Source organism: Onychostruthus taczanowskii, unplaced genomic scaffold, assembly GCF_017590055.1.
Source record: "Onychostruthus taczanowskii isolate IOZ18803 unplaced genomic scaffold, ASM1759005v1 scaffold8, whole genome shotgun sequence".
Lineage (NCBI taxonomy): Eukaryota > Metazoa > Chordata > Aves > Passeriformes > Passeridae > Onychostruthus > Onychostruthus taczanowskii.
The window spans coordinates 14,577,998-14,604,139 of record NW_024505892.1 but is presented as its reverse complement, the minus strand read 5'-3'; the positions used below and the strand labels follow the sequence as shown (position 1 = coordinate 14,604,139).

The 26,142-nt window shown below is 42.6% G+C and overlaps 2 protein-coding genes across 5 annotated transcripts in view; both read right to left on the bottom strand.

Moving 5' to 3' along the window:
- The window catches only part of PLAGL1 (PLAG1 like zinc finger 1), a 43,073-nt gene extending 32,566 nt beyond the window's left edge, over positions 1-10,507 (bottom strand). The window contains exon 1 of one of the 3 annotated variants that reach the window (XM_041423929.1): positions 10,416-10,507. The gene's annotated coding sequence lies outside the window, so the exon portion shown is untranslated. Of the gene's footprint in view, positions 1-10,266 lie in introns of all 3 variants that reach the window. The other 2 variants (XM_041423927.1, XM_041423928.1) reach the window with 2 other exon arrangements.
- Positions 10,508-16,766: 6,259 nt separating this feature from the next.
- RSPH3 (radial spoke head 3) lies at positions 16,767-24,860 on the bottom strand. 2 transcript variants are annotated; one of them, XM_041423857.1, is made up of 8 exons: positions 24,679-24,860; positions 24,431-24,521; positions 22,442-22,583; positions 21,830-21,975; positions 21,034-21,237; positions 19,847-20,009; positions 18,688-18,774; positions 16,767-17,296 (listed from the first exon to the last, which is right to left on the bottom strand). In XM_041423857.1, exons 1-8 carry the CDS (start codon positions 24,810-24,812, stop codon positions 17,112-17,114), a joined length of 1,152 nt encoding a protein of 383 aa, XP_041279791.1. In that variant the 5' UTR covers positions 24,813-24,860; the 3' UTR covers positions 16,767-17,111. The 2 variants fall into 2 exon arrangements, with proteins under 2 accessions (XP_041279791.1, XP_041279790.1); XM_041423856.1 differs by having other exon boundaries at positions 24,431-24,840.
- Positions 24,861-26,142: the final 1,282 nt, after the last annotated feature.

The following is a 26,142-nucleotide window of genomic DNA, read 5'->3' as shown; positions in this document are numbered from 1 at the left end:
TCATCCCCAGAAACAGCAAGCTACATGTTATCACTGTCAAAGCAGTGCCATCAACTAATAGAGATTTAATTTCCCCCACTGAATAACCAGATTCCTGATAAAGTGATTTAATTGTGTTGACATTCAATCTGCAGAGTAATTACCTGGTAAACCACCACAACACAAGTTCTTCCCTTGCATATGTTTTGAGTCATTATTACACCTTCATTGTCACACACCTGGGGTGCAGCACTGGCCTGTCATGAGTAAGTGCAGCCTCAGTCTATGCCCTCTCTGGCCCCCACGCATCCTCCATCCAGCCTCATTACAGTGACACTGTGGTCCATGAACATCCCAATTAAGTTTTGGTTGAGTTGTTCTATGATGTCATTTTGGAGGTAAATCACCAAAGTGTTTTTCTCCACAGGCCACTGATGCCTGAGAAATTTTTCCCCCTGTACAATTATATGATCAAACAGTGTTAACAACACCAACCCCAAGTGCTCAGGTTCTGCCCTTGGGAAGGGCACAGAAACTACAGCCCAAGAGGGAGAACCTCTCTGAGGGCATCTCAATCACTGCAACACAACCCACACACAGGACAGAAGAACAGCAGGCACCACCACAAGGAACTTCTCCTCTTCCAACAGCTGGTTCAGACTTTCTCTCTGACAGAGTGAGGATAAGTACAACAAAGCTTGACCTGTATTTGCAGGGGCAGGGGAGTTAAAGCAGAACTACAAGCTCCTTCATAAGCTACGCCAGCTCTGACCTGCAGTTATCCTCAACAGGGATCCAGAACTGCCTGTCATCCTAGCTGCACAAACCATACTGTAAATCCCTCTCCTTCTTCAAGGGCACAAGGGCACCCCTTGTGCAGTGTATTCCTCCTGACCAAGGGGGTTGCAACACATGCAGAGCTGTGGCAGCCACAGATACTGTGCCAAGCAGGCACAGTGCCTGGCAGTTTCTGGCCACATCAGTCACTTGTCCATCTAAACTCAGGTGGCTGGCCAGGAAATACACTGAGCTTTAGACAAAGGCTTGTAGGTATATTGGCCAAATTTGCTGTGCTGTCCACACAGTCAAAAGAATTTGTTTGCAGTTGCTCTTAAGTATCCTACTTTCTCAACAATGAATGGGCAGAAGAGGAAGAGAAGTTGAGTGGAGGATGTTTCCCATACATGAAAATTGCAGCCTAGAAAATGAGAGGCAAAGCCTAATGAGGTTTTTACAGGCTTTCAGGTATCAGAAAAATAACTTATTCATTTAGGTTGAGGAAGACTTGGTGGGTTAAGTATAATAGATGGTTAACAGTCAAAAGATAGCAAAGCAGTGATTACAGGCACTTTGAATGATGAAAAGTTCAGTGCTTTGTGGTGGTAGAAAGTGGGTTGCACCCATCAGAGGAAGTGGGGATGGGTTCTGCACTGCCTAGAAGGACATGTCACAGTGTATTTTGTGTAGGAGCCAGGATTTTAAGGATTAGGTTGTTTTCAGTTGCTCCGCCATTGCCAAAAATTCAGAGACTATGCATTTTATGTTTTATAAGTGATTGTAGTGGGCACACTGTGGGCATGTATGACTCAGAACAGATACATATGATGATGGTGGGTCTGCCCTGAGATGTCCAGTCCACAGTGGGAAAGGCAATGACTGCTCTGCTCTGGTGCAGAAGACATGGAAGTAATGACAACAGGCAGCAGTTTCCAGGTATGGTTCATGAGGAGGATCTACAATGAGGATCAAAGTCACTGCTACATCAAAGGAAAGATGACTGCCACAAGGAAATGCACAGCAAGGAAAACCAGCCTGCACAGGACCTATGGGGCTGTGAAGGCTGCCAGAAATGGCCTTGATAACTTCCTTGCTTACCAGTGGTTCACACTGGGAGGCAGCAAGAAGGGCAACAAAGACTCCACCGTCTACAGCTGCTGCAGGTCACTGCAGAGTTCTAGGAGGATGACAAGGTTTTACCAAAAAGCACTTGTTTCCCTGGCCTTGAAGCTCATCTTTACAAGAGACAACAAACTCCATGGCAAGGGAAGCCAGGAAACTGCTGTGTGAGGGACCTTTGCAATGTCTGCAGCCTAAGACCACAACTTGTTGTTCGAGGCAGCTGCCATGCATGTAACACCCAAGGATTCTCACATGGGCTCATGTGACAGAGCTCTTCCACTGACCTCTTTCACAAGGTGTACATCTATCTTCCCTGGCATCATACCACAGAAAGCCAAGGGAAAAGCAGGCCCAGATATGGGAAGAGACATAAGTGGCAGCAACAGGAAAAGCTTTCACACTGTAGGTGATACCCTTGCACTTGCAACACGATGCCATCTGTAGATAACAAGAGAACACGCTGCCTGCAAAAGAGACCTATGCCATGCAGACACAAAGACCTGGGTCAGAGCTTCTGAAATATGAACCCACTGTGAGTTGAAACATGGCTGTTCTGAACAGCTTCTGCCCCCACCAAGTCCTCAGAGGTTATTGCAGAATTCCTTACATTGCTTTCCACATAAAAACAATGTCCAAAACCCAAGACAACTGTCAACACAGACACACTCTTTGTGATCTGATGTTATACAGCCCCCAAATGCACCTCAGTTTCATGCTGCCCACCAAAGAGGCACATTAGTTAACCAGTCATCTAAAGACCAACCTCACTATGTGAAGTCATCTGTCCACCTTACTCATGCAGCTGAAAAGGAATACTGCTATTCCTTGGATACTCAGAAGAATGCCCAGCACAACTCATTTATAGATTCACAACAGCCTCATATAAGTGACATTGTTATCTAGGTATCTTTTATCATATTTTAACTACGTAAAGGTAAAACACAAGTAAATGTATTTTTTCAAAACATCTGTGGTAAGAAATAGAGTTGCAGATGTCTCAAATGCATAAGCAAAGATGTGACAGGAAAACCACACTTAACCTACTTACACTGACATTAAATCAGGAAGGACTCTCTTTCCACCACCACAGAAATCAGTTTCTGGGGTTTAACTTTCAGCACACCTGATGACTCAGGTTGCAATCCTTCCGAAGAAAACACCTTCAGGAGACAAGGAATCTATCACAGAGCATTAGCATTCCACTGATGTCCCTACTTGTGTTCTTTTGGCTGCAGCTAGTGCTTGTGCTGGGCTAACTGCTGACATAGCTTCTCTTCTTCCAAATTCATGAACAAAAAAGAAAATAATAATGATGTAGAAATTACTTAAGATTAACAGAGTACTAACAGGGAAAAATTAACATGCACAGCCAAAATCTTCATCTAAAGAAACCCACACAGATTTTCTAAAGTTTGTGTTAGTCCCACATGTACCTCCATATCGGGATTTAGTGCATGCTAAGTACAACTCCTCAAACATATGATTTGTTTGATCTAACTGATCAACATTGATATTCTTTGCATTTTTAGTTTATCTTATATAGAGTCCCTCTATATAAGAGGGGCTAGCAAAATAGATGAAATTAATCACTTTATTTACAATATAAAATAGTGTAAGTTGTACTTTTACAATTACTTGGGTTTTTTTCTCAAGTTGTGGTATTATTTTATAATTACAAAAGAGAAAAACTGATTTGCCATCATCTTTTCTTTATGTACAGGATTCTACATCTTTTCTCTTGATTAAGCAAAAAAGCTTGTGAAGCACAACACATGAAAGCTTGAGTCCACAATCCAGAAATATGGCTCACTAATATTGCAGAAGGCCCCTAAGTAAGTCTTATTTGTGAATGCAAAAAATAAGGAAAACCCAATATTATAAATGTAATGTCTTTCTTTACAAAGGACTATGCAGAGGTAAAAGAACTGCACAAAATCATAAGGCAGACTGTGAATGGAAAAAAGACGTTCTCAAGGATGTTTTCTCTAATGTATTTACTAAGGATATTTTATATACCTTCATGATAATGTTTTCAATGTTGTTTATAGACACGCAAACACTATATAAATACATAAGCTGGTCCTGCTGCTGAAGGAAACTTTATAACTATATACACATCTCCACAGATTAAAGACAGTAATATGCAAGCAACGAAAGCCCTGTCAGTTCCCAGTGACTTCAAGAGTCACCCAATTCAAAATTTTTGGATCCCTTGGCTAATATTTTGGCAAAGCTATACCAAGCATTAAATCTGGATACATTAAAAAGTCCTGCCTTACCATTCCCTCCACCAACCAATCAAGACTCTAACCTGGTTATGATCACTTCGACATGTAGCATCAGCAAATATGGTCCACACACAGGCACCTAATCTATCAAAGCCTGTTTTCAGTTTAAAGCAAAAAAACCTCAATTTTCATTAAAAGTAAATGCATCTTACATTCTATGCCCTGACACCAGAAAGACAAAGATGAACAAATCCCACTCCAGGCTGCAAAGCAAATTCTTCCTGTTCTGAAATATGGCACTGTCTCTCACCGTATTTCCCAAGCCTGTATCACTTGACAATGGTCTATTTCGGTCAGCAGAAGATCTGTGGCAGACAAGGCATCAAACACAAGTCTGCCCATCTCCAGTGCCCTGATAAGAAGAAAAGGTATTACACAGATTTTTTAAAAACAGATAGTAACAAAAAGGAGAAAAACTCCTAGGAAAAGTTACCAAATGGCATCTCATGCCAACCTGCCTTACTGAAGGCTGCTCTTGTTTTTTGGCTTTGCAAAGCACTCAGAATTTTGACTGCGGTCCAGCAAAGCAATTCTGCATTTCCCATGTTTTCCCACAATTGACTTGCAGGGAACTATTTGTACACATGAAGACAAACCTACACTTCATATTTTGCTGGGTCAGGATCAGGGCACCAATCATCCTTCTGGATCCTTATTTTCCTATGAGAATTGGATAAAATGAGCTAAAAAAAAAATCTTGTAAGTGTGAGCTTTAGAAAGCCTCAAGACCCAGGAACATTCCTAAAATAATTTGCATTCCACAGCAGCAGGGCAAAACCATTTCCATTTCAATGAGCCCTTTGGAGAGGACTCTGGTCTACTGGCTGAAACTCAGGACTGAATCCTAGCATAAAATAAACACCAAACCCACTTGTACAAGGTCACGTGAAAAAGCACTTTTTCCTGCTCTCCCTCAATACCTATCACTTCAAGCCTGCATCCAACACTTAATTCAAGAAGGGCACTGCCACTCCTCTGCTGGACAGTCTGGTCAGCAGGGAGATTTCCTGTCCCTTTCCTGCAATCATCCTCAAGCAGCTGTCCTCAAAGAGTCAATAAGTCTGTGGCTCCAAAAAAGGTTTGACAAAAACCTGGGGTTTAACACTCACTTCTTTCATGAGTTTGATACAAATAACACACACCAGCAGCTGAAAACTTTCCAAATGTGGTGAGCAAAACCCACAGCAGAGACAGACAAACAGACAAGTTCCCACACGGTGCAACAGTCACTCCCGTGACCAGAGAGGGGGATGCGCTTTTAGTCAGTACTTTGGCAATGTCAGTAAATTTCAGGAAATCATAAAAACAGATTTGTCATCTAGAAGCCAACACCTTAGCTCACACATCTTGCTTAGATTATGGTAATCTAAAACCTCCCACCCTCAAAATGCTCACGACCTTGCACATTATCTACAACATATGCAACCTAAGCACTATTGCAACAAGGTGATGCAATGTGTAATGTTGCTGCTGTATTATAAAAACACGTTCAAATTATTTGGTAAATTTCACTTCTCAGTTTTGCTCACTGTCATACACTTTTAGCAGTTTTAAATTTCAATGCTGTGAAATGACTACTTCATTCAGAAACTTGTAAAAGTGAGGAAGTTTTATCTGAAAAAGGATTTTAGGTCAAGAATATTGGTATTTTTCGATTATTTTAGATGCAAAGTGATCTTCACAGTGATTCTAACGGGTTTAGCAGCTTAGTCTCTTTAGTTGCTTCATAAAAGCTGGATGTCTCTTACCTAAATTATGTAGCAAAACATAATTAATGCTCTTCCACAACATGCCTCGCTGTTTGTTAACAGCTTCTTGGCTAGTAGAAATGTTTTCTTTTTCCTCTCCACTCCCAAAGGCTCCATACTTCAGAGATTTGCTTGAGCTGCCAGAAGTAGGCAATGATAACAGAAGTACATCCTTATAACTCTGAAGCACAGGAGAAGTTTTCACTAAGAACTTAATACTCCGGGCAGAGACAGCAGGAGCTGATTTGTTTCAATTAACGCTACAAGACTTACACTGGGTAACAGCTGCCTGTCACATTGCTCCATTTGCTTGCTTCAACCTGCAAGCTCAGATTTCCTTTGGACAGCAGCTGGACCTGTCAGTGGCAAACTCGGCAGCAATACCACCCACATCCTTTCCCTCCTGTTCTCACACGTGGACTGGCTGGAGCGGGATACTGCATGGGAAATGCAAGCTATCACTTCATATGGTACAGAGGCAAGGGATAATCATTAGAACTAATTTATTAAAATTAGCCATCACATTAATTGTCAGGGACTGATTCTATTGGAATTAAACTGTAACTTGAGGAGTGATTTCTTACTGCCTTTTCTTAAAAGGTATGTTTGTTTTAGGGGTTATATTTTCAGAGTAGTGCCTAGAATGCCTGTGGTACACAACTCTAATAATAACCAAATCCTCCAAATGGTGCATATATAATGAAAAGCTTTAATAATGAAAGCTACACATGTTCCTAAATATTACTTGTCTGTTTCCATATTTTTTCCTTTGGTTATCAAGCCATTTAATGATTCCAAAAATCTGCAAATTGTGGATCACAGATTATTGTTGAATAAAAGCAGATATAGATGCAGACTATTCATATTCAGCCCAGTAACCTCTTTCTCAGATAAAAAAGAGTAAAAATGTTGCTCCCCACTGTCAACTAAAGATTAATTGAACCTTTTGTTCTCCCATACAGACAACTGGTCACATAGGCTTATAACTGGACTCTTGCCTTTCTGAGGTCTGGACTGGAATTGCATAGTATACAAACCTGTTTGGGATTCTGTGCCACTTCTTGCACATTACTCAAACAAGAAGTCAAAAAAATGTGGCATTACATGCACAGTGTTCATGCTCGTTTAAAATTTCATCCTGCAGGGCAATGTTGTTCTGCTGTTTTGTCCAGCAAAACTGAAACTTGAATAAATTAAAGGAGACTGTCTGTTCTCTACACAATGTTCTTTTTTTTCAGTGAAAGAGAATGTGAAAGGAAGTATGAGAACAGGATAACAAGGTCAATGATGTGGAGACTAAAGGTAAAGGAAGAGCCACTACCTCCACAGAATGACAAAAACAACTTAAAAACAAGTCACTGTTAATTCCCCTGTCAATACCAAATAAAGAGCTTGGAATATGGTGCACCACACACTAATGAATGCCAAGTGCAGGCTGATATAAAATACACCTTGTATTTCAGCAGTTTGGCATTTTTATTGCAGCCACTTGTCTGTATGCCAATTTTTCAGAGGCAGCCTTGGAACCTGATTAACTTCTCCATGTGCTCTAGCAACAGAGGCAAAGAACACCATTTCTTCATTTAAAAGTGATCTTGACATAAAGCAGTTACAATAATTTAGAAAAAACAAGCTAAATGATCTCTACCCTTTTATCAAAATTTACCGAGAGGTCACTTGTCTTCATTCCTTCACCGAGTTGCATGACCTCAACTCCAACTCTGACATTTGAAACATCCATTTAGTATGGTTCTGTGAGTTAATGAAAAGCAACCTGAAACAAATCAGATGTTTGGCATTTGTACCCCAAGTTACCAGAAGGCTGGTTTAGTAATTTACAAAAACCTACATGAACATATTCTGTCAGATGTTTATACAGCATGTGAGGTCTGCAAGTGGAAGAACTCAGGGTTATCTAAAACTGCCCACTATCAAATACTTGGATGTTTTCTGTCAACAGCTACCAAAGTGTATTTTCCTTGTTTCACCATGACATTCTAATCTCCAACATCTACTACAATCTTAATAACAAACTAACAGCTTTCTAATATCGTTGCTAATGACTTGCTAACCATATTCACAGTGGGAGAACCCATATGATTCAAGGGCCAGTGCTCTGCTGGGACAAATTTAGGCACAGGTCACACTCTCCAGAATTATGCTGTCTTAAGTTGTTTGGTAAACTTTGTGGATTCAACTTTGGAAGAATATCCTTGTCAAAACACATGATATTCAAATTAAAATTTATTGCAATTTCAGATTCTAGGACCCAAATATATTATTAGAAGTATGATACCAACTATAACACCTCAGTAGATGTGCGACCATTTTTGCCATCAGGCTAGAATTTAATATTAAAAATTATAACCTGACTATGGGTTTTTGTAAATTAGATGATTACTTAATAAATTTATAAAGTTACCAGTGCAAATCACTGACCACAAATATAATTCAGAGACTTACACAGTTGAAAAAATTAGTGAATTTGACAAGTAAAAATTTTCAAAGTAATATATCCTGCTGATATTTTTACAGATCAAAAAAAAGATACTCATTCTACATTGTCTCAACTATTTCATGAACTATTTTTTTTATTTGGGTAAAAAATATCTGAAACAATCTCATTTATATTCTGTTTTCTATTAGTTTAAGAAGTCCATACTCATTTTTGTAATGTCTTATTTTAAAATTATTTTATAATGCTGAGATTTTTGATGTTGATAAAAGTGGTATGAAAAATTTAGGAAAAATCTGGTACTTTTATTTTTGAAAGGACTGAGACCACAACTCCTTTTCAATCAGGTCACTTTGATGACCTCTAACATCGTAGTATACACTCTGTAACTCAATATTTTATTTTTGTTAGAGGTCTACAAATCTGTAAATATTTGGCTGTATAGGTCCTGAAGCCTGCAAAGACTTGAAGTGTTCTGAGATTCAGGCATCAACACTGACAAATTGTTGAAACAATAAGAACAACTTAAAGGACAAAACAAAAAAATCATTTCAAGCCTTATCTTTTCTATTAGAGTAAGACAAAGGGTGGAAAGCAATTTAATCCCCCATTTATCCTTGTTTTGTTTTCTATCTTGTCAGTCTCTCTGTTTTGGCCAGGGCAGCCTTTCTTCTTTTCATTCAATAAATGCTTAAAAATTAGGATGCATTTTTATTAGCCAGAGCCCTCCACAGACTCAGTGAAAAATCTGTATAGCAAATTCAATGATTAAAAAGAGAGACAATTCCTTCTATCAATTACACTAAGAGTATTTCAGAGAGAAGAACAGCATGTAAATGTGCACAAGTCAAGTAAAGATGATTTCCAAGCGTGAAAATTATTCTTGTCCCTGGCAGCTGCTATGTGAGAAGTAATAAGGTCCAGAAGCCTTGCTGGGCACAACCAGTGACAAGAATATCATTACGATCCATCTGAAAGCCCCAAGAGACGCAAAATGCCAATCCTTTGTTCTAAGCAAAACTAGAAATCCGAAGCAACATGTTTCCAAGCCAGGACATAGTGAGTGTCACCACATGAAGACCTCCCTGACTCCCTCAAATGGTTTTGAATAAGGGCAAGCTGAGAATACTTTTCAGAACTACAGAATTTTGGTATCACAGATTTTGTAGTAAATGTGTTTGCTTTGCCTGCATATTTACTTGCTTTGCAGGGAAAGGAGTATTAGGTTTGCAAAAACAAGTGAGTCATGAACAAGTCAAAATATTTCCAGTAAACTTATTTTTGCCTGAATACCCCGAGTTAACTGAAACCAAAACATTTTGCAGACTTGTATCAGTTTCACTGGCTTGTGATGAATCGGTGCTCCAGGCTGTGCTACATTTTGCTGAAATTGTTAGTTACAGAATCACAGAATCAACTAGGCGAGAAAAGAGCTCTGATCATTGAGTGCAACATGACCAAAACCACCATGTCTACTAGACCATGGCACTTAAATGCCACATCCAGCTTTTCATTAAACACCTCCAGGCACAGTGACTCCACCACCGCCCTTGGCAGCCCATGCCAATGTCTAATCACCTTTCCTGTGAAGAATTCCTTCCAAATGTCCAACCAAAGATTCTCGTGGGCCAGCTTGATACAATGTCCTCTTTGTTGCTGGTTGCCTGGGAGAAGAGACCAACCCCCACCAGGCTATAGCCTCCTTTGGGGAAGCTGTAGAGAGTCAGGTCTTCCTTGAGCCTCCTTTTCTCCAGCCTAAACAACCCCAGCTCCCTCAGCTGCTCCTCATAAGACTTGTGCTCCAGAGCCTTCACCAACTTTGTTGCCCTTCTCTGGACAAGAGAAATTTAATTCACCTTCATTTGGGGTGTAACAGCCTAACTGTGGAAATCCTCACCTGACACATTTTTTCTTACTTTCATTGGCATCCACCACTGAGGACAAACACTGAGTGATCTCTTTCCAGTGCCTGGCACCAACGGGATGAGGAAGGGCTATCTGGCTGCCAGGTTTACAGGAAGCAAATGATGCATCTACTCAGGATACCTCATGTGCTAGTTTTCAAATTTCCGCTGAAAGAGGGAGGAGTGGTTTTGTCATAGTGCATTTGAACTCATTCTGGCCAGCAGCTCTGGTCTTTTCTTGGATGAGCCCTGAGAATACAAAAAAAAAAATAGTGTTTCAGCCGGCAAATAATCTGCTGCTCTTTCTTACTCTGAGAGATATTAAGTCACTTGCCTAATTAATATGAGTGATTGCTGAGATACCTAAGTGCAGTTGAAGCAGAAAAAGATTCTGTTACACTTTCTTAGTTTGTCTTAATCACTTTAAAAGGGTTTAATGTCTTTTTGTGTCTCTCAGCACATAAAAAAAAAGAAAAAAAAAAAAAAAACAGAAGCCAGAAAGCATCCTAGAACATGTATGGAACATTTCTGGAGCATTACAAAGGCTGCCTCTCTGCACAGAAGGTTAAGCTGGTTGCTAAGACTAAATGAAAATTGAATTGAAATAGAACTTATGATTACAAAACATATTTCTGGGGGTTTTGTACTTTTATCTACCAGCTTCTCTTTTGTTATGCCAATCAAACATCAGTTATTTATTAGTAACTTCTTTCTCTTAGCTAATACTTTCCAACATTTTACTACCTTCCCTCTGCCTTTTGCTTACTCCCTCTTTGCAGATCTTTGTTCAGCAGCTCTACCTCCCTTCCTTTCAAAATCCTCTTGGTTCTCTGCATGCCATATCTGTGATGATGACTCTAGAAATAATTCCACCCAGAAAAGAAGTAATATCTACCTCCTTGGGGACAGAATAAGCATTGAACTACTTTAGTTATGTCTTTAATATGTGCTTCACCAGTCCTTCCACCGCTTATTATTGCAGGACAATATAATGATTAGACACTTGGTGTCTTCTTTGGGCATCAACATGTCAAGGCACTGGTGAAATAGAATTCTAATGCTATATAAATAAATTGTTTGTTGCTCAATTTTACAGCTCTTTTATTGTAATCTTTAAAAAAGCCATACTGAATCGAAAGTTACTTATTTCTGCAGGACAGGACAAACCAAAGCTGTCCATCACATTTTAGAGCTGCAGTGATTGAAATAACATTCCGGCTAAAGTACACCAACAAAATTGCAGTGATGGTTTATGACCAAAAAAAAATCATATGGGACTCTTGCAGTTGTGATTCTCTCTGAAAGACAGAGAGAACCACATGTGTCATGTGTCATTCACGCAGAAGACATCCTTGTTTCTACTCAAGAGTGTCTCAACACCATTAATAGCAACAGAAACCTGGAAACAAGAGTGAGTGGAAGAGAAATGTTTAATATTGCTCAATGTACTACATTTGCTTGGTGTTGTGCATGTTAGCACAGGTTAGATACTGCTACACTAATATTTTCCTAAGTGCTTTCCTAAGCTTTTATTTTTTTATCGCAAGTTGTTTGTGAAATGGCTTCTAAAATAGTGCTCTAGGTGCAAGACACGGAAAGATAAAAGCAGATTTACTCCGTCCTGCAAGACATAACTAGTTTATATATGCATCCTTGATCTTTATTTAGCACTGAAACTCATGCCACTTTACAAAAGATCAATCACTACAAGCAGACAAAGCAAGAGAAAAGAGGAAATGTGAAAAACATAGAGACAGTAAAGTCCATTGGAAATATCTCTTGCTTCTGGATTGCCATGTCAGAGACATCTGGAACCCAAAACACTCTTTCACAGCAAATTGAAAATAGCCCATTTATAGAAGAAAGCATTGGAACATAGAGATAAATCAGCAAAAAAAGCAAAATCAGAAGCAAAATATTTATTTGATTATCTCCAGGATACGTGTGCAATTAAATTTTATGATCAACTTTCAAGATTTTCCCATACAGAATTCAATTCAACTGACCTTCTTTCTGTCTTAACTCTTGTTATTTCCTGCTAGTTATCACAAAATAGCAGTATCCTTGGCATCATTCACAGAGATTTCCTACTTCTTTCCACGCAACACAAGAAAAGAACAATCAGATTCTTCTGGGTTTAGTGACAATTAAATGATGCAGCCACCTGCACGGTGGCACAGGCTGCAGTAGAAGTGTGTGACTGCTGTTCCCTTGGTATTTGGAGCAGTCTTGTTGGCCTCATGCTTATCTTTGAAAGCAGGAACATCTTAAAATAAAAGCTCAGAGGGGCCAGTAGGGAACTAGCTGGCAATACTCTTATTTTGAAAACATCTTCTGGGCCACATAGCTCTTACTGAAGAGAACAATTTAGATTCATAAAATTAGGTGTAAGGTCAAGTGCTCAAACACATCAAACTTACAATGACTGCCTTAAGTATAGTGTGTGTATTCACTTATGGGCAGGGTGGGGGTCGATGTTTTTTGGGGTTTAATTATCACTCAAGAAATTAGGAAGTTGACAGAGGGACAGCAGATCAGGTCTCAGTACTGGCAATGCACTGTAGATTAAATGTGTCTCAATAGTCAAGAGGAAGGGAATTATCTTATGATGCTTTCTTTCCATAGAGTCCTGGCAGAAGGGCAGGCACTGAGAGAAGACATGCAAGTGCTCACAGAACTTCACAACAGGAGGTTCTTGATGCAGAGAAAATTATAGAAATTAGAGGAAATAGAAGTTATTGCCTTTAGTTAGAGAGCATGAATTTGTGACCTGCCCTGGTTAAACTTAGAGAATAAACTACATTATTTAATGGTCCCCTTTAGGAAATAAATAATTATTTTCTGGTATTTATGTGATTTTTCGTACCAAATTCTCCAAACCTCCCACTAATGTTCTCACTCTGATACACAGATCCAGAGGAACTGGTACAGTCCTTCTAATGTTATTTCTCTCTTTTATTCCCACTTATCCCATCTTCTGCTTCTTACACAAATAATCTTATTATCAATTTTCAGCATCTGCATGATCAGAACCACCAGTTCCTATTAACATGTCAGAGCACTGAACAATTCAAAAAGTGGTGCCAGTCAGCCCATTACACAGTTATAGTACTCTATTTCAGCTCCCATTAGGTTTGCAAATGAGATTTTGACTGCTTTGACTTACAATTCAGGGCAAGTAACACACTAATGGTGGAAACTATACTGCAGATACAGTGGCACCAGGGCAGCAAACACACACAACAAAATCGAGGAATAAGAACACAGTTTGTCACCGATCCTGTGACTGTACCTGTACTTCTGTTTAGCACAACTCCCTGTGTTCCACCCAGAGCCACCTGCCCCGCACAACCCATTTTGAGTTGTGCCATGTGAGCACTCCCCATGCACAGAGGCGGAGCGGTGCTCCTTGTGCTGCTTCTCCAAACCAACAACAGGGACAGGAAGGACCAGTGAAGGGAAATTCCCAATGACAGCATCTTTATTTCTCCCCGATGAAGGGTCAGAGCACAGCAGAGATGTTGCAGGGTCACTGGCATACTGAAGACCTCACAACAAAAAAGGGTCACTCTTGCGAAGTGCCAAGAAGGGGCAGGAGTGCTTGACACCTTGTGCTGCTGCATGTAGTTAGGTGTCTCAGACTTAAACAGCCGGATTTTCTGCTAAGCTTTGGGACAACCAAGAATCAGGTTGCACCTGCTGATGTTAATTTTACGACTGCAATGCAATCCAATCTGAGTGTTCGGACTGGAAACCTCTTCCCCATTCTGTCAGAGCTGGATTGCTAATCTCCTGGTAATAATGCCAGGCACATCCTCTCCTACTGATTCCTGGAAAGAGGAGTATGTGTCATTTCTATTTATTCATGAAGATCCTCAGCATGTTAGACAAAGTGGCCACAGACAAACATGCATGTAGATATATCATGTACCCAAAACATGGCTTGGATTCTGTCCTATATAATTCTTTATAAATTAAAAATATCAACTGAGGTGGGAAGATTGTGTTTTAACTCGTATTGTAAAGGCAGCTAGTATTTTTGCTCTTCATCAACTACTTTAAATACCTTCTATAAAAGCAGTTTGCCTTACTGGCTATGCACAGCAAGGTGGTACATACTTGTTGTGTTAAAGTCAGACAGGAAGCAACAGCCCTCAGAGAAAGTTTGGCTGGCCAATATCCACCTTTCTCAAAAATGAACTGTCATTTGACTAAGTGACAGAAGCTTCTAATAGAGAAATTAAAAAAAAAAAAAAAAGTAAAAGTTAAATTTTAACCAAGTTAAGAACTTTAAGAAAAAAACAAATCCTAGGTAGTTGTATGTAGTAAATGTAGTAAATCCCTCTTCCACACAAGAAAAAAAAAATTAAAAACGTAGTGTCTCCCGTAGGAGTCAATGACAGCTCAAGGCTTGACCTCGGCAAGCTGTCACCTCCTGCAGAGAGACGGAAAACTGTGTAAATCGCGCTGCGGCGGCTTCTGCCGGCGGGGGGCTTGATGCAGGCGACGAGACCCGTGTGCGAGCGGCGGGAGCAGCTTTGGAGCCGCAGTTGTTTTTCCACGCGGGAACAAACCTCCTGGACCACGACCCGTGCGTGTCTCTCGTCACGGGGGTGCCACCGCCGCACGAGGGTCACCGCACCGCCCGCTGCCCCACGCTCTGCCCTGAAAGCCCCGTGAGGGCTCCGGGGCTGGAGAGAGGCACAAAGGAGAGATGAGGAGATGTCCCCTCCTCCTCCAAATTCGCGGTCCTGCGGCCTTTCTGTGCCAAGAGGCAAGAGGGGCCGGGGCGGGCGCCCATCCCGGGGCTCCGGTGCGCGGCGCTGAGGGCGGACAAGCGGGAGAGCCCGCACGGCCGGGGCGTGAGGAAAGTCGAGGGGGAGAAGAGGAATGTGAATAAGTAAAGACGAAACTCTCCTCCTGAAGTCGGACACATTGTGGCACAGTTTTCCTGCGGCGGCGGGCCCGGTCCGACAGCCACGGTGCTCGGCGTCCGCCCCCCAGCGCCCCGCCCGGAGCGGGCCCCCCGCTTCCCCGAGCGCCCCGGCACCGCTGCGGGACTGCGGAGCGCCGGGACGGGGCGGGGGTGAGCCCCGAGCGGAGCGCGAGACGGCCCGGGGATGCAGCTCCGCCGCCGGCCGTGCCCGGGCGCTCGCTGTGCGGCGGCGCTAGCGGGAAGCTTGTTCTCGGGGGAATGCGGGTGCCGCGGCTGTCCGTGCTTGTGAGGATCCGCAGAACGTCCTGACCTGCACTGCTGGTGTTTAACAACTTCCCAGGAAGGCAACTCACAGAATTTAGAACGTCCTGCACACACGTCCCGGTTTTGCTTCCTTTACTTGGGACTCAGCGTCAGACTCGCACCCCAGCAGGCCGAAGGGGAAGGCAGTGTGTGCACTTCCCCTGAAGCGACCAGTATCTGTTTCTTTTACTGTCACGGGTCAGCCCTGAGGAGATGATTCCACCTTCTCCGTTACCACCAAGCTGGATGGCACTTTGAGCAACCTGACCTACTTAAAGATGTCCCTGCTCAGGGCAGGTGTGGGGTTGCACCAGTTGATCTATAAGGCCTCTTCCAACTCCAGCTACTCTGTCATTCTATGAGCCAGTGTGGACTGCACTGGGTGATTCAAGTATTGGCTCCTCATGCTGTAAATGAGTAAATTTTGCAAAAGTTCTGGGATTCAGCAGAGGAAGGAAGTTCAGGCGGGCGTCACTAGTGCAGGGTGCACAATGTGAAAAGGTGACACCAGCGGTGTCCTTCCCGGCGTTTCTCCAGCCGGATTGCCGCGGGCTGTCATGCCCTCTAGTGCCTGCAGCGCCCGCATCCTCTGGCTTCTCTCCGCTCCCTCCTGCACTCACGCACCCAGGAGCTGCAGACCCCCGTGCACCCCCCGTGCCCCCTGGGTGCAGAGCTGTCCACCCTGCGGCCCTACGTGCCTGCCGGGGACAGCTGCTGCTGGGAGCACTGACCCAGCACCGACACGGTGTTGCTGCAATGTAGCCCAGATGTACTTCTGTGAGGGGGACTGTCCCAGCCGAGGAACTGGCCCGTGAACAGACAGACAACTACACAAGGCAGTGAAGGCACATTTTGTCAGTCATGTCTGGTACTGTTTCCAGCGAACCGACAGGAAAGGACGATTACAAAGAAAACCGAGACTGGACTTCGCATGTAGATCCAGCCCCTCACCTCCAGGAGGGGCTCTAAGAGAGGATGCTGAGGAGGATTTTGCACAGGCAGAAATTCCCAGGGGCAGGTAACTATTTGAACTTGACAAGCTAGAGGAACAGCTGCTTTGGCTCTATTACCTGCTGAGATGTCCATTCAAGTTTGTGAGGAAAGGAAAGACTAACATGAGTCAAAAGCAATTTATTGAATTGCTGTAGTAACTACCTTTCAAAATAAGGAAAGTAAGGAAATATTGTTCCAAGAACATTATCAAAGCACTTGCAAAGATTATTATGATGCTCTCAACATCCTTCTCATGACTTGCTAGCACAGGGTGTGGGACAGCATTACTTTTCAACTGTAAACCTCCCAGGTTTTGATGGATTATATTGTGTAAAAGGAGACAGAATTTCTGTGCCATTCATTGCACTAGTAACTTCTCTCTTGATTCTATCAGCCTGAAATCAGCAACTCCAGCATAGGGAAAACATGTTTTAATGCTCTACTGTTGCTTAGGTTCATCCTTCAGCATGGCTAGGGCACAATACCTGTAAATAGATAGGAATTAATTCCTTATTTCTAAGCCACTGGTCTCCATTAACTTGATGACTTGCCTGTTTGTTACTCAGTTTCCAAATCTGCTGTTCCTTCTTGACCTTATTCTTCTAGCTAAGAAGAGGTGGAATCTGAAGGCTCTTCCTCAGCAACAGGTTGGTCAGCAGCACCTGCCTCCCCAGACACCTTGGGAGCTGCATCTGTTGCTCCAGGCTCTTCAGCAGGTGCCTTTGTTTGAGCAGATGGAGGTGGATGGCTAAATTCATCTAAGCGCTTTTCAACCACGGTACGAATCAAAGCTGAAACAGAGATAGCCACCATTTACAACCATGGAGGAAAAACCCTACAATTTGAGAATTTTTTGAATATATTACAGACCTATAAATCCCTAAATAGGGAAATAACCCTGAAATAACTCTGAAAATGAAAAAATATCTAAGGACTGGAGCAATAAAATGGTATCTAGTTAAAAACTTCAACAGATTTAACAAGAACACGATAGACATTCTCATCAATATTATATCCTGCAGCAACATTCTCTTTAGGATGTTTGTTCAGTAGTCACACACAGTATTTTTTTCTTAAAGAAGAGACATTTCCCTTCCTTCTGAAGAGCTACATGAAGAAGTGATCCTTGAGTGTACATGTATCAGCACAAAATACCTAACACACCGGCTTTAACTGTCCAAATCATATTATACCTTAACAAGTAAAATTCAGGGTCCTAATTAGACTAAAAATAAACAAAATGAAGCAAACATAATTGTAATACAAACCCAAAATCCCAGCAAGAGGAAAACTATTTAATGAAGATGTTATTCAAGTGTAAAAAAGTGGTTTGATCTAGGAGCGCACTGCTGAGCACAAATACACCATACTTTTGTGTTTCTACACAAGACAGAATCCAGGTGTTTCAGGTGTTTCAACTGCAGCCTCTAAACTAAGAAAAGAGCCCAAATATTTAGCTTGAACTAGCCAAAGAAGACTGATATTTCAATCTATTTCATAAGCAAGGACAAGACTATTGACTGATAAGGAGGTAAGCCCTTGTTTTGAGGAAAAATATTGGTCACTTCTCAGTCAACCATGGCCCGCCATCATCCTCCTTTCAATGTAGGAAAATAATCCATAGCTCCATGAGCTTATACAAGAAAATTAAGAAATTTTCATGGTATACATGTGGCAGTACACAGGGTGGGCTTTTCTGTTCCCACTGGCACAATCAGGTGTGCTACAGAGAACACTAAAGCAGTAGTGGCTGTGTAACATAGAGGAAGTAGAAGCTTTACAGCAGAAAAAATGTGTTCTTTAACCATTCTGTTCCTGACATAGGTGTTGTATCTCCCAGCATTAACAAATCTCAAACAGTATAAAGTCAGAAGAGTGGGTAGTGCAGCATGACTAACACTTCCATTGTTTCAGCTGAAAATCAGTTACCTAGTTGTATGTAGTAGTAGTTTTCCAACATTAAAACATGTTAATGTAGTAAAAAAAAAACAAACCAAATCAACAAACAAATACAAACAAACAAAACCCCTAACACAAAAAACCATGGGTACTTTTCCTAAAATGACACTTCCTACCTTAACCCACAGTGACCATATAAACGTGACATTTGTTCTGACCAGCCAAAAAAAACAATCAAGAACATCAGGCAGCCGAGATTACATTCCAGGATTTGGCAACTTACAGTCAACCATTGTCCTTCCCAGAACCTTCTTCTGCAGTGTTTCTTCCACTTCTGACATCAGCCATGGAAGGAATTCTGTCTCAATATCTGTCAGAATTCAGCAGGAAGAAACAAAGGGGAAATGTCACTTTATAAAGGATGACCAACAGGACTTGGTGGTTGTTTTTTATTTGCTACAACAATTAAGGAATGATACGCCCCCCACCCCCTCCCCCCCGCCAAAAGGCACTTCTTCTGCAAGAGTCACATGAAATCTCTCAGGTGTTGTTTGGTTTCTTATCTCCAACCTCTCTTACTGAGGTTCATGATCATTATAGATTCAGAGCAGAGTCCTCTCAACTGCAGTTATTCTCAAAGAGGTCTGGCACCCTTGAAGGGCTTAGCACAGATGAGATACACAGTCATGTTCTAGTGGGATCAAAATAACTATCCTGAGCAAGTCAGAAGAATAACATTTCCTGCCTTTCTTTCCAAAGACATTTGGCTTCTGGTCTGCTGAATGCATTTGCTCTGTCTAAGGAGCTCTTGCTTACTTATGCATTTCTCAAATGATACTTTTTGTACACTGTGATCCCAAAGCCTGCCCTGGTTGCAAAACACACTCTGTTTCTGCATTGACCTCATGATTTACCCTGGAGAGAGTGTAACCATTCCCAAGCTGTGTCTGTGCCAGTGTGGAGACTGGTGAAGTGGGGTGCAGCAAGGTAGCTCATAAGAAATGCTGCTGATTCTAAGGGCTTGGAAGTCACTGATATACAATTCCAAAATTATTTTCAGGGCCTAATTCTAACTGACTAATTAGAAGTGACTAATTAGTCATTTGCTCTGATAATCTTTAAAAAATATTCAGAATGACATACTGATTTGTCTGATCTATAAAAATACGTGTACTTCAGTTTGAATCTCTCTTCCAATCCTAACCACCCATTTATTTCTGTCCAGCTCCAAAGTAGCTCTTCTCATTGTCACACTGTCAGCTCTTGTTTATTCTTCACTATTTGTACAGATGAGCAATAATGGTTTTTGTGTTCAGCCACAAATGTAAATGAATAGTCTTATGATATTATTCTAAATAATAGGATAGTATGCTATGTTTCACAGTTGTTTTGAGCTTTATATGACTTTGCTCACATATTTAAAAAGAAAAAACAAAACAAACCTCTTTCTATAGGGTCGTAAAAAAATCCACTGTCATGAAGATTGTTGAAGACTGAAGGAATGAGATCAGCCAGGTAACGCTGAGCGAATGCCCGAGCTGCAATTTTCTCTGCAGTCTCTTTCTGTTTCCGCAGCTTTTCCAGGTGCTCCAGCCTGCGACATTCCTGTCAAGGCAATTATGCATGCAAAACTTAGAGGCCTTTAGCTGTGACTCCTTTGATCTAGATTTTGAATAATTATCACAGTGTGTGTCCCATAAATATCAAATATAGTAAAAAGTACAGATAATTATGATTACTACCTGGTATTTGCAGCCTCTAACTTCCACTGAAACTCCTCACATGAAAGAGTGCTTGAAAGCAAGTCTGTACTTAACCTATGGAGTCTTAAAATACCCCAAATTACAGAGGAACACATTTCTGTAGTATTCCTTTTCTGAATTTGACAAGTCTGCAAAATAAGGGCGTCAGAGCTGGCCAAATGAAACCCTTATCTGATGCCTTAGTATACATTAATCTCACAACTTTTTGCTTTATTATTGCAGATCAAGCTGGTTATTTGCCTTGGAATACAATGAAGTTTGGATAAGTATTTCCCAAACTTTTTATCTTCCAATATTAGATCCTATTGCACATACAAAAAGATTAAAATTCAATTTGGTTCAGGAAACCATTAGAAAACACAATTATACAGGGCTGAAAATTAGTAAGTAATTAACACTTGCCTTCTCTGTTTATTCCTATTTACTAAATGCTACTAATATGTCACAATACTTTGCTATCTTGAGATGTATGTGTACACAGAGAGTAGAGCATGCATTGTGTGTGAAAGACCAGGAGGTGTCTCTCTTACTTCCAAGCATTCTGGTTATTTGTTTGGCACTTATTATAGCAAAAAGGCTTAAGAAACAGCTGTACCAAGTACACAAGAAAATGCTCTTGGTTTTGACCTTTTGACCAGGTCAACTACACCAAGTCACTCAAGCATGACTGCTCCAAATAAACACAACATTGTGGTGCTGTTGTATGAGAGCAAGTGGCAGAGTGCAGCTGTATGTCATCAAAATGCTTTAAGGTATTTCAAAGCTGACAGTACCCTCTTGGGCATACCCAGCTTATATCACAGCTGTTGTTCAGCACTGGAAATGTTTTTCTCCCTTCTGATAGGAAGTTCCTTAGGAAGTCCTACCTTCTCCTCTCTGATTCGCCTGTCCTGCTCTTCCAAGCGCTGTAATTCAGCAAACTCTGCATTACGCAGCTCTGCGAAGGCGCGCTGATGTGACCACAGCTGGGCCAGCTCTTCTTCTTCCATGACTTCCAGCAAAGCCTGCTCAACTGTTTTTCCAACCAACACTTCCAGGATCGGCTCAACTTCAATATCAAAGTCAAACAGCTGAGGATGGGAGTCAAAGAAACAAGAGATAAATGTCCCTTGATCACAATTACTCTTAACAAGGATTGGCAAGGAGAAAAGGAGGATGAACAAAGCCCTTGTACCAAAGTCAGGATGGAGAAGTGCAGGTGTGGGACCAGTGTCAGCTAAGGCAGAGAGAATCACAAGTGCTGCTGGGGGTTAAGTGGTGAGTGGGCTGGCCTGACACACCACACAGCCTCCCACAGCCCCTGTGGGGACTTCCAGGGAGAAGCTAAGCATTTGCCTAGACTGTATTTCTGTGTTCTTAGTCCCTTCTTGGGCTGGACGTTTGACAGAAGAGAGCATTTCTCAACACTGTATCGCTTAGCTGACAGCAGCAGAACCAGTGCGTGTGGCAACCCATCTTCCTTAATTTTGCCCTTAACCTCAAAGCAGACATTGGTGAGTTGGGTTTGGGTGGGTTTGGTTTGGTTTTGGTTTTTTTTTGGTTTTTTTTTTTGGCATGTTCTGTGAGGATTAGCTCCCTTCTGTTTCTACTTCAATTTTGCATCAGAAATGTGTTTTGGATAGGAGAGATATTTTGACAGCACTTGTGGACCTGATTTCATACCTCTCCTTCCTTGATTTGAGTGGCCACATCTTTTCCTGATTTGGCTGGTATGAAGAGTGGAGTGGGTGGTCTGTCCAAAAATTCATCTGTTTGACACTCTCCATCAACCTCTATTATCCGATCACTAATCTCTTCCAAATACAGTTCTAGAAACAAAAGCACAATGAATACTTGAAGTGGGATTCCTTTCATTTTAGCTTTCAACTAAAGAGTTTTGATGACTCTATATTCTGAATTACATCCAAAGAGTGCAATAAAATGCTTTCTAGAAAGTTAGAAAAAAGGCTTCTCAAAACATAGGTCAGTCTGCTGCAAAGGCCACCTGATGCTGTGTTCTCTGTAATGTCAGGTGCACTTCATGGAAGTGTTCCAAAAACAGTAGTTCACCTTAAGCAAAAGTTTTAAAACCTTCCATTTTAAGCATATATGAAATTTCTCTAAAATAGACCTCCTGGGAAAATGTCACTAATTAAACAAGTTTAAAACCTCTAATTCCAGCATTCTATGATTTTAAAATGTGTGATTCTACCAATTTCATCACCAATTTAGCAAGTGAATATGGATCAACAAGCTTTTGTTTTCAGACAGATATAAAAAAATGCAGCCTTTTACCTGTCTGCACGTAAACATGTTCTCTGCCCTCCACAGGCTCCGGCGTTCCTGGTTGAACTTGCTCTTGTGTAAACTTTCTGGCCTGTAGCTGTTTCTGTGCTCTCCTCTGCCTTTTAACCTCAAGGGTATGGGACTCGGTACTCTGAGCAGGGGTGAAGAAGAAAGATACCCACAAAACAGAATACACTTTGTACTTGAAAATTATATTCAATTGCCTCTACAGAAAAATGAAGGCCGCTCTTTGATTTTAATGCTAGCTATCTAGTATTTTGGATTTACTTTCCTGGGTCCTGGCCCAAAATTTTCACAGACTTAAAGAGTGAAATATATATAGCATGAAATTAATAAGTTATGCTAGCTGCCTACAGGTACATAATAATGGCACCTAATGCTTAGAGTAATAATTAATTAATTTCTTAATTGAAAGTGAATATTGTATACAGAACTTTGTTAGATAAAGTATATTAAAATGGTATGTTTGGAAATTTTGAGAGGCTGTCGTGGGGTGACAGCCTTTATCCCAATATCGTGTGTTGTGTCTGGCAGCTGCGCCTTCTCCTCCCCCGGCCCGGCCGTCTTGCCGCGGCGGGGCGGGGAGGGAGGGGTGTGAGTGTGACCAGGCACCTTGGCTTTTGCTTTTGGCTGCTTGGCTTGGCTGGCTTGCTTGCTTGCTCCTGCCTCGGCTGCTAGCTGCTTTTTTGCCGCTTTCTGCTTTCTACGCTGTTTTTTTTTTCCTTTTTCTTTCGTTCCCTCTTTCTTACCCTCCCCTGAAGATATTGGACCGGCTTCGGACCTGACCTGGGACGTCCAGGACCCCCGGAGTCTGCGAGAGAAGCTCAGCGCCCTCCACAGCACTGCCTGGTTTTCTTTTCTTTTCTTGTGTTGGGGAGTGTTCTTTTGTTATTTGTTAATAAATAGGTTTTGTTTTCCACTGTGCTCCTCCGAGGAATTCCTTCCCGAACCCGGTATTGGGGGAGGGGTGGTTGGAGGTTGTTTTTTTTTAGGGAGCTCCCTTTTGGAGATTTCCCCTAATTTGTCCTAAACCAGGACAGAGGCCAAACAGACTTAAGTCCAGTTATCATATTATGAACATAATTGCTTGCTATATAACAATTATAGTCCAATTATTGCTGATGAAACAAAAGAAACTCATAATAATGTTTAAATTCAATATTCTACTTATAGATTGAGATAAACATCAGGAAACATCAGATAAACTGAACTTCATAAACAAAATTTACATAAAATTCACCCTTAAAAATGGCTACTGGAAAACACAAAGCTATTTTCAAACAGTAGCTTTTTAAAATACTGCTTTAAATTCATACATGATCAAATTATCTACGTAGAAATATTCTCTGAAAACAATGTATCACATTTGGATGGGACTCCAAGCAACCTGGACCAGTGGAAGATGTCCCTGCCCATGGCACGGGGTTGGAACTAGATGATCTTTAGGGTCCCTTTCAACCCAAACCACTCTAAGATTCTATGATTTACTATTATATCAGGATATAGCAGTAATACAAACAAAATACTTTGGCATCCTCACAAGCAGCTTTTGCATACAGCTGGACCATTTAGCTCTGCTTCTGTGGTAGGATAAATCAAAGTCTACCCCATGACTCAACTTCCCAAGAGCTGCAATTCCCCTTGAGGACACCTTGCATATGACAACAGATTATCGAGTAATGACTTGTGCTCAGGACCAGTACCCTAAAGAAACAGAGAAAGAAAATAAAGGCATCAAGTACTTAATGGGGGGTAAAAAAAATCAGAAGTGCAGAAGTTCATATGAAACTGAGTGCTTTAAAGAAGGGTTGGAAGCAGACACAGGCTGATTTAACCGGAGAGCCTGTGACTGCGTGAAACATTGCAAGTAGAATTACAGCTTCGGTAGTTAAAATTATAGATGAGGAACAGCTTTGCTGCCCTACCTATGTCTTTCCAACAGAACTGCAGCATGATGCACTTAAGGAACCCCAGTACCTGCGGTGGGGGAGGACGGAAGGACAGAACGTTTCCGCGCACCACCCTCGGGTCGATCATGATGTTGCCGTAGCGCACCGGGGCCTTCTCCCTGCGGCACAGCACAGACAGCGCCGCTTGCGCCTTCCCCCCGGCCGGCGGAAGAAAGGCAAGGCGGCGGGGGCTGCGCTCCTCGGGAAGGGAGCTGGGCCGAGGGGAAAGGCGCGGAAAGGCAGAGGGGCAGCGGACCGCCGGACACCGGCACTCACGTCTCGGCGGCATTGGACTGCTCCCGGTACTTGGGGCGGGAGGGCAGGGAGCGGGGCTGGCTAGAGAAGCTGTAGGGCCCGTCGGCGGGCGCGGTGAGCTCGGTCGCTCGGACGGGCACCACGGTGGGCTCCATGCTGCGGCTCCGGCTCCGCGCGGGGCGGGCGCGCCTGAGGGAGCGGTAACGGCGTCCGTCTCCCGGGCAACGCGCCGCGCGTGCGCGGGCCGGCGGCCGCGGGGGGCCCGGAATGGCTCGGGCTGGGAGGCTCCTTAAGGATCATCCATGGGTAGGGACACGTCCCACCAGACCAGGGTGCTCAAAGCCCCGTCCAGCCCGACCTCGAACACTTTCAGGGCGGGGAATTCCCAGCCTCTCCGGGCAACCTGCTACAGTGCCTCACCACCGACCCAGCAAACAATGCCTTCCTAATACCTAATCCAAATCGGCTCTCTTCCAGTTTGAATCCACTCCTCTTGCCCTGTCACTGAATGCCCTTGCAATAAGCCCCCCTCCAGCTGTGTTGTCGGCTCTCCGGTACTGGAATGCCGCGGCCCGGTCACCCCGGAGCCTTCCCTTTGCTGTGGGGGCCCTTCCCCTCACGGAGCCGTCCCTGCCTCGGGCCGTGCCGTGCCGTGCCGGCCGCCGGGCGCTGGGAAAGCACCGCCGTAACCCACAGCGGGTCCGTCCCGGCCGAGGCAATGAGGGCGTCGGACCGCGAGGTGTCACCGTCCTCCCGCCGCCGCCGCAGGATAACTCCGCAGGGACACGCCGCTTCCAGTGAGGTGCGCTGGCACCGGCGTGCAGGGGTTGGCGGCGGGGTGGCGAAACCCAGTTGGATGGCTTCAATACCGCTGTCCTGGAGGTACCGGCTCGAACAGCTGCACCCCGAATTTGTGATTTCCACGTCAGCTGGAGATTTGGATACTGTAAAGGTGTGCTGTGATGACAGAGGGAAGATGAGGTGAGTCCTCAGTGTGCTGTGCCACCCGTGGTGAGCTGCACTGCCTGCCAGGGCAAATCATGAGCACGTGTTTTCAGCCTCTGTGAAAAATTTCCATTAAGAGAAACATAAAACCTTTGAAGGGTTACTGATCCAGTGACAGACTTTTTTTTTTTTTTTTTAGCCTGTGTGGGTAGGGATATGCCTTGATTCTTTTAGCAAGACTTAGCATATAAGATAGCCCATGTCCTTTGTTTCTGAAACCTTTGGTTTAAATGTAATTCTTCTGTTGAATTCTAGTTATTTCAGCTCAGTTATGTTAGTGCTGCAGACATCTGTGCTCCACTGCAGCCCTGAGTAATTCACAGGAGGCCTCAAAGGCATGGGGAAAGCTGTGGAGCAGGAAAAACTATTTGAAAAACGAGTGTGAGAAACGCACCCTGAACTAAGAAACAAACAAACAAAATCAGAAAAACTCAAAAAACAACAATCAAACAAAAAAAAAAAAAAAACCCTATTGAAGCA

What these genes read in the sequence shown, in the direction of transcription:
- RSPH3 (XM_041423856.1), bottom strand. Translation starts at nt 24,691, where the DNA reads ATGCCGCCGAGACGTGAGTGCCGGTGTCCGGCGGTCCGCTGCCCCTCT. An exon ending in CTCAAATCAAGGAAGGAGAG is followed by an intron (nt 21,238 to 21,829) that starts GTATGAAATCAG and finishes TCCCATCCTCAG; the next exon opens with CTGTTTGACTTTGATATTGA. An exon ending in TTACGACCCTATAGAAAGAG is followed by an intron (nt 18,775 to 19,846) that starts GTTTGTTTTGTT and finishes GAATTCTGACAG; the next exon opens with ATATTGAGACAGAATTCCTT.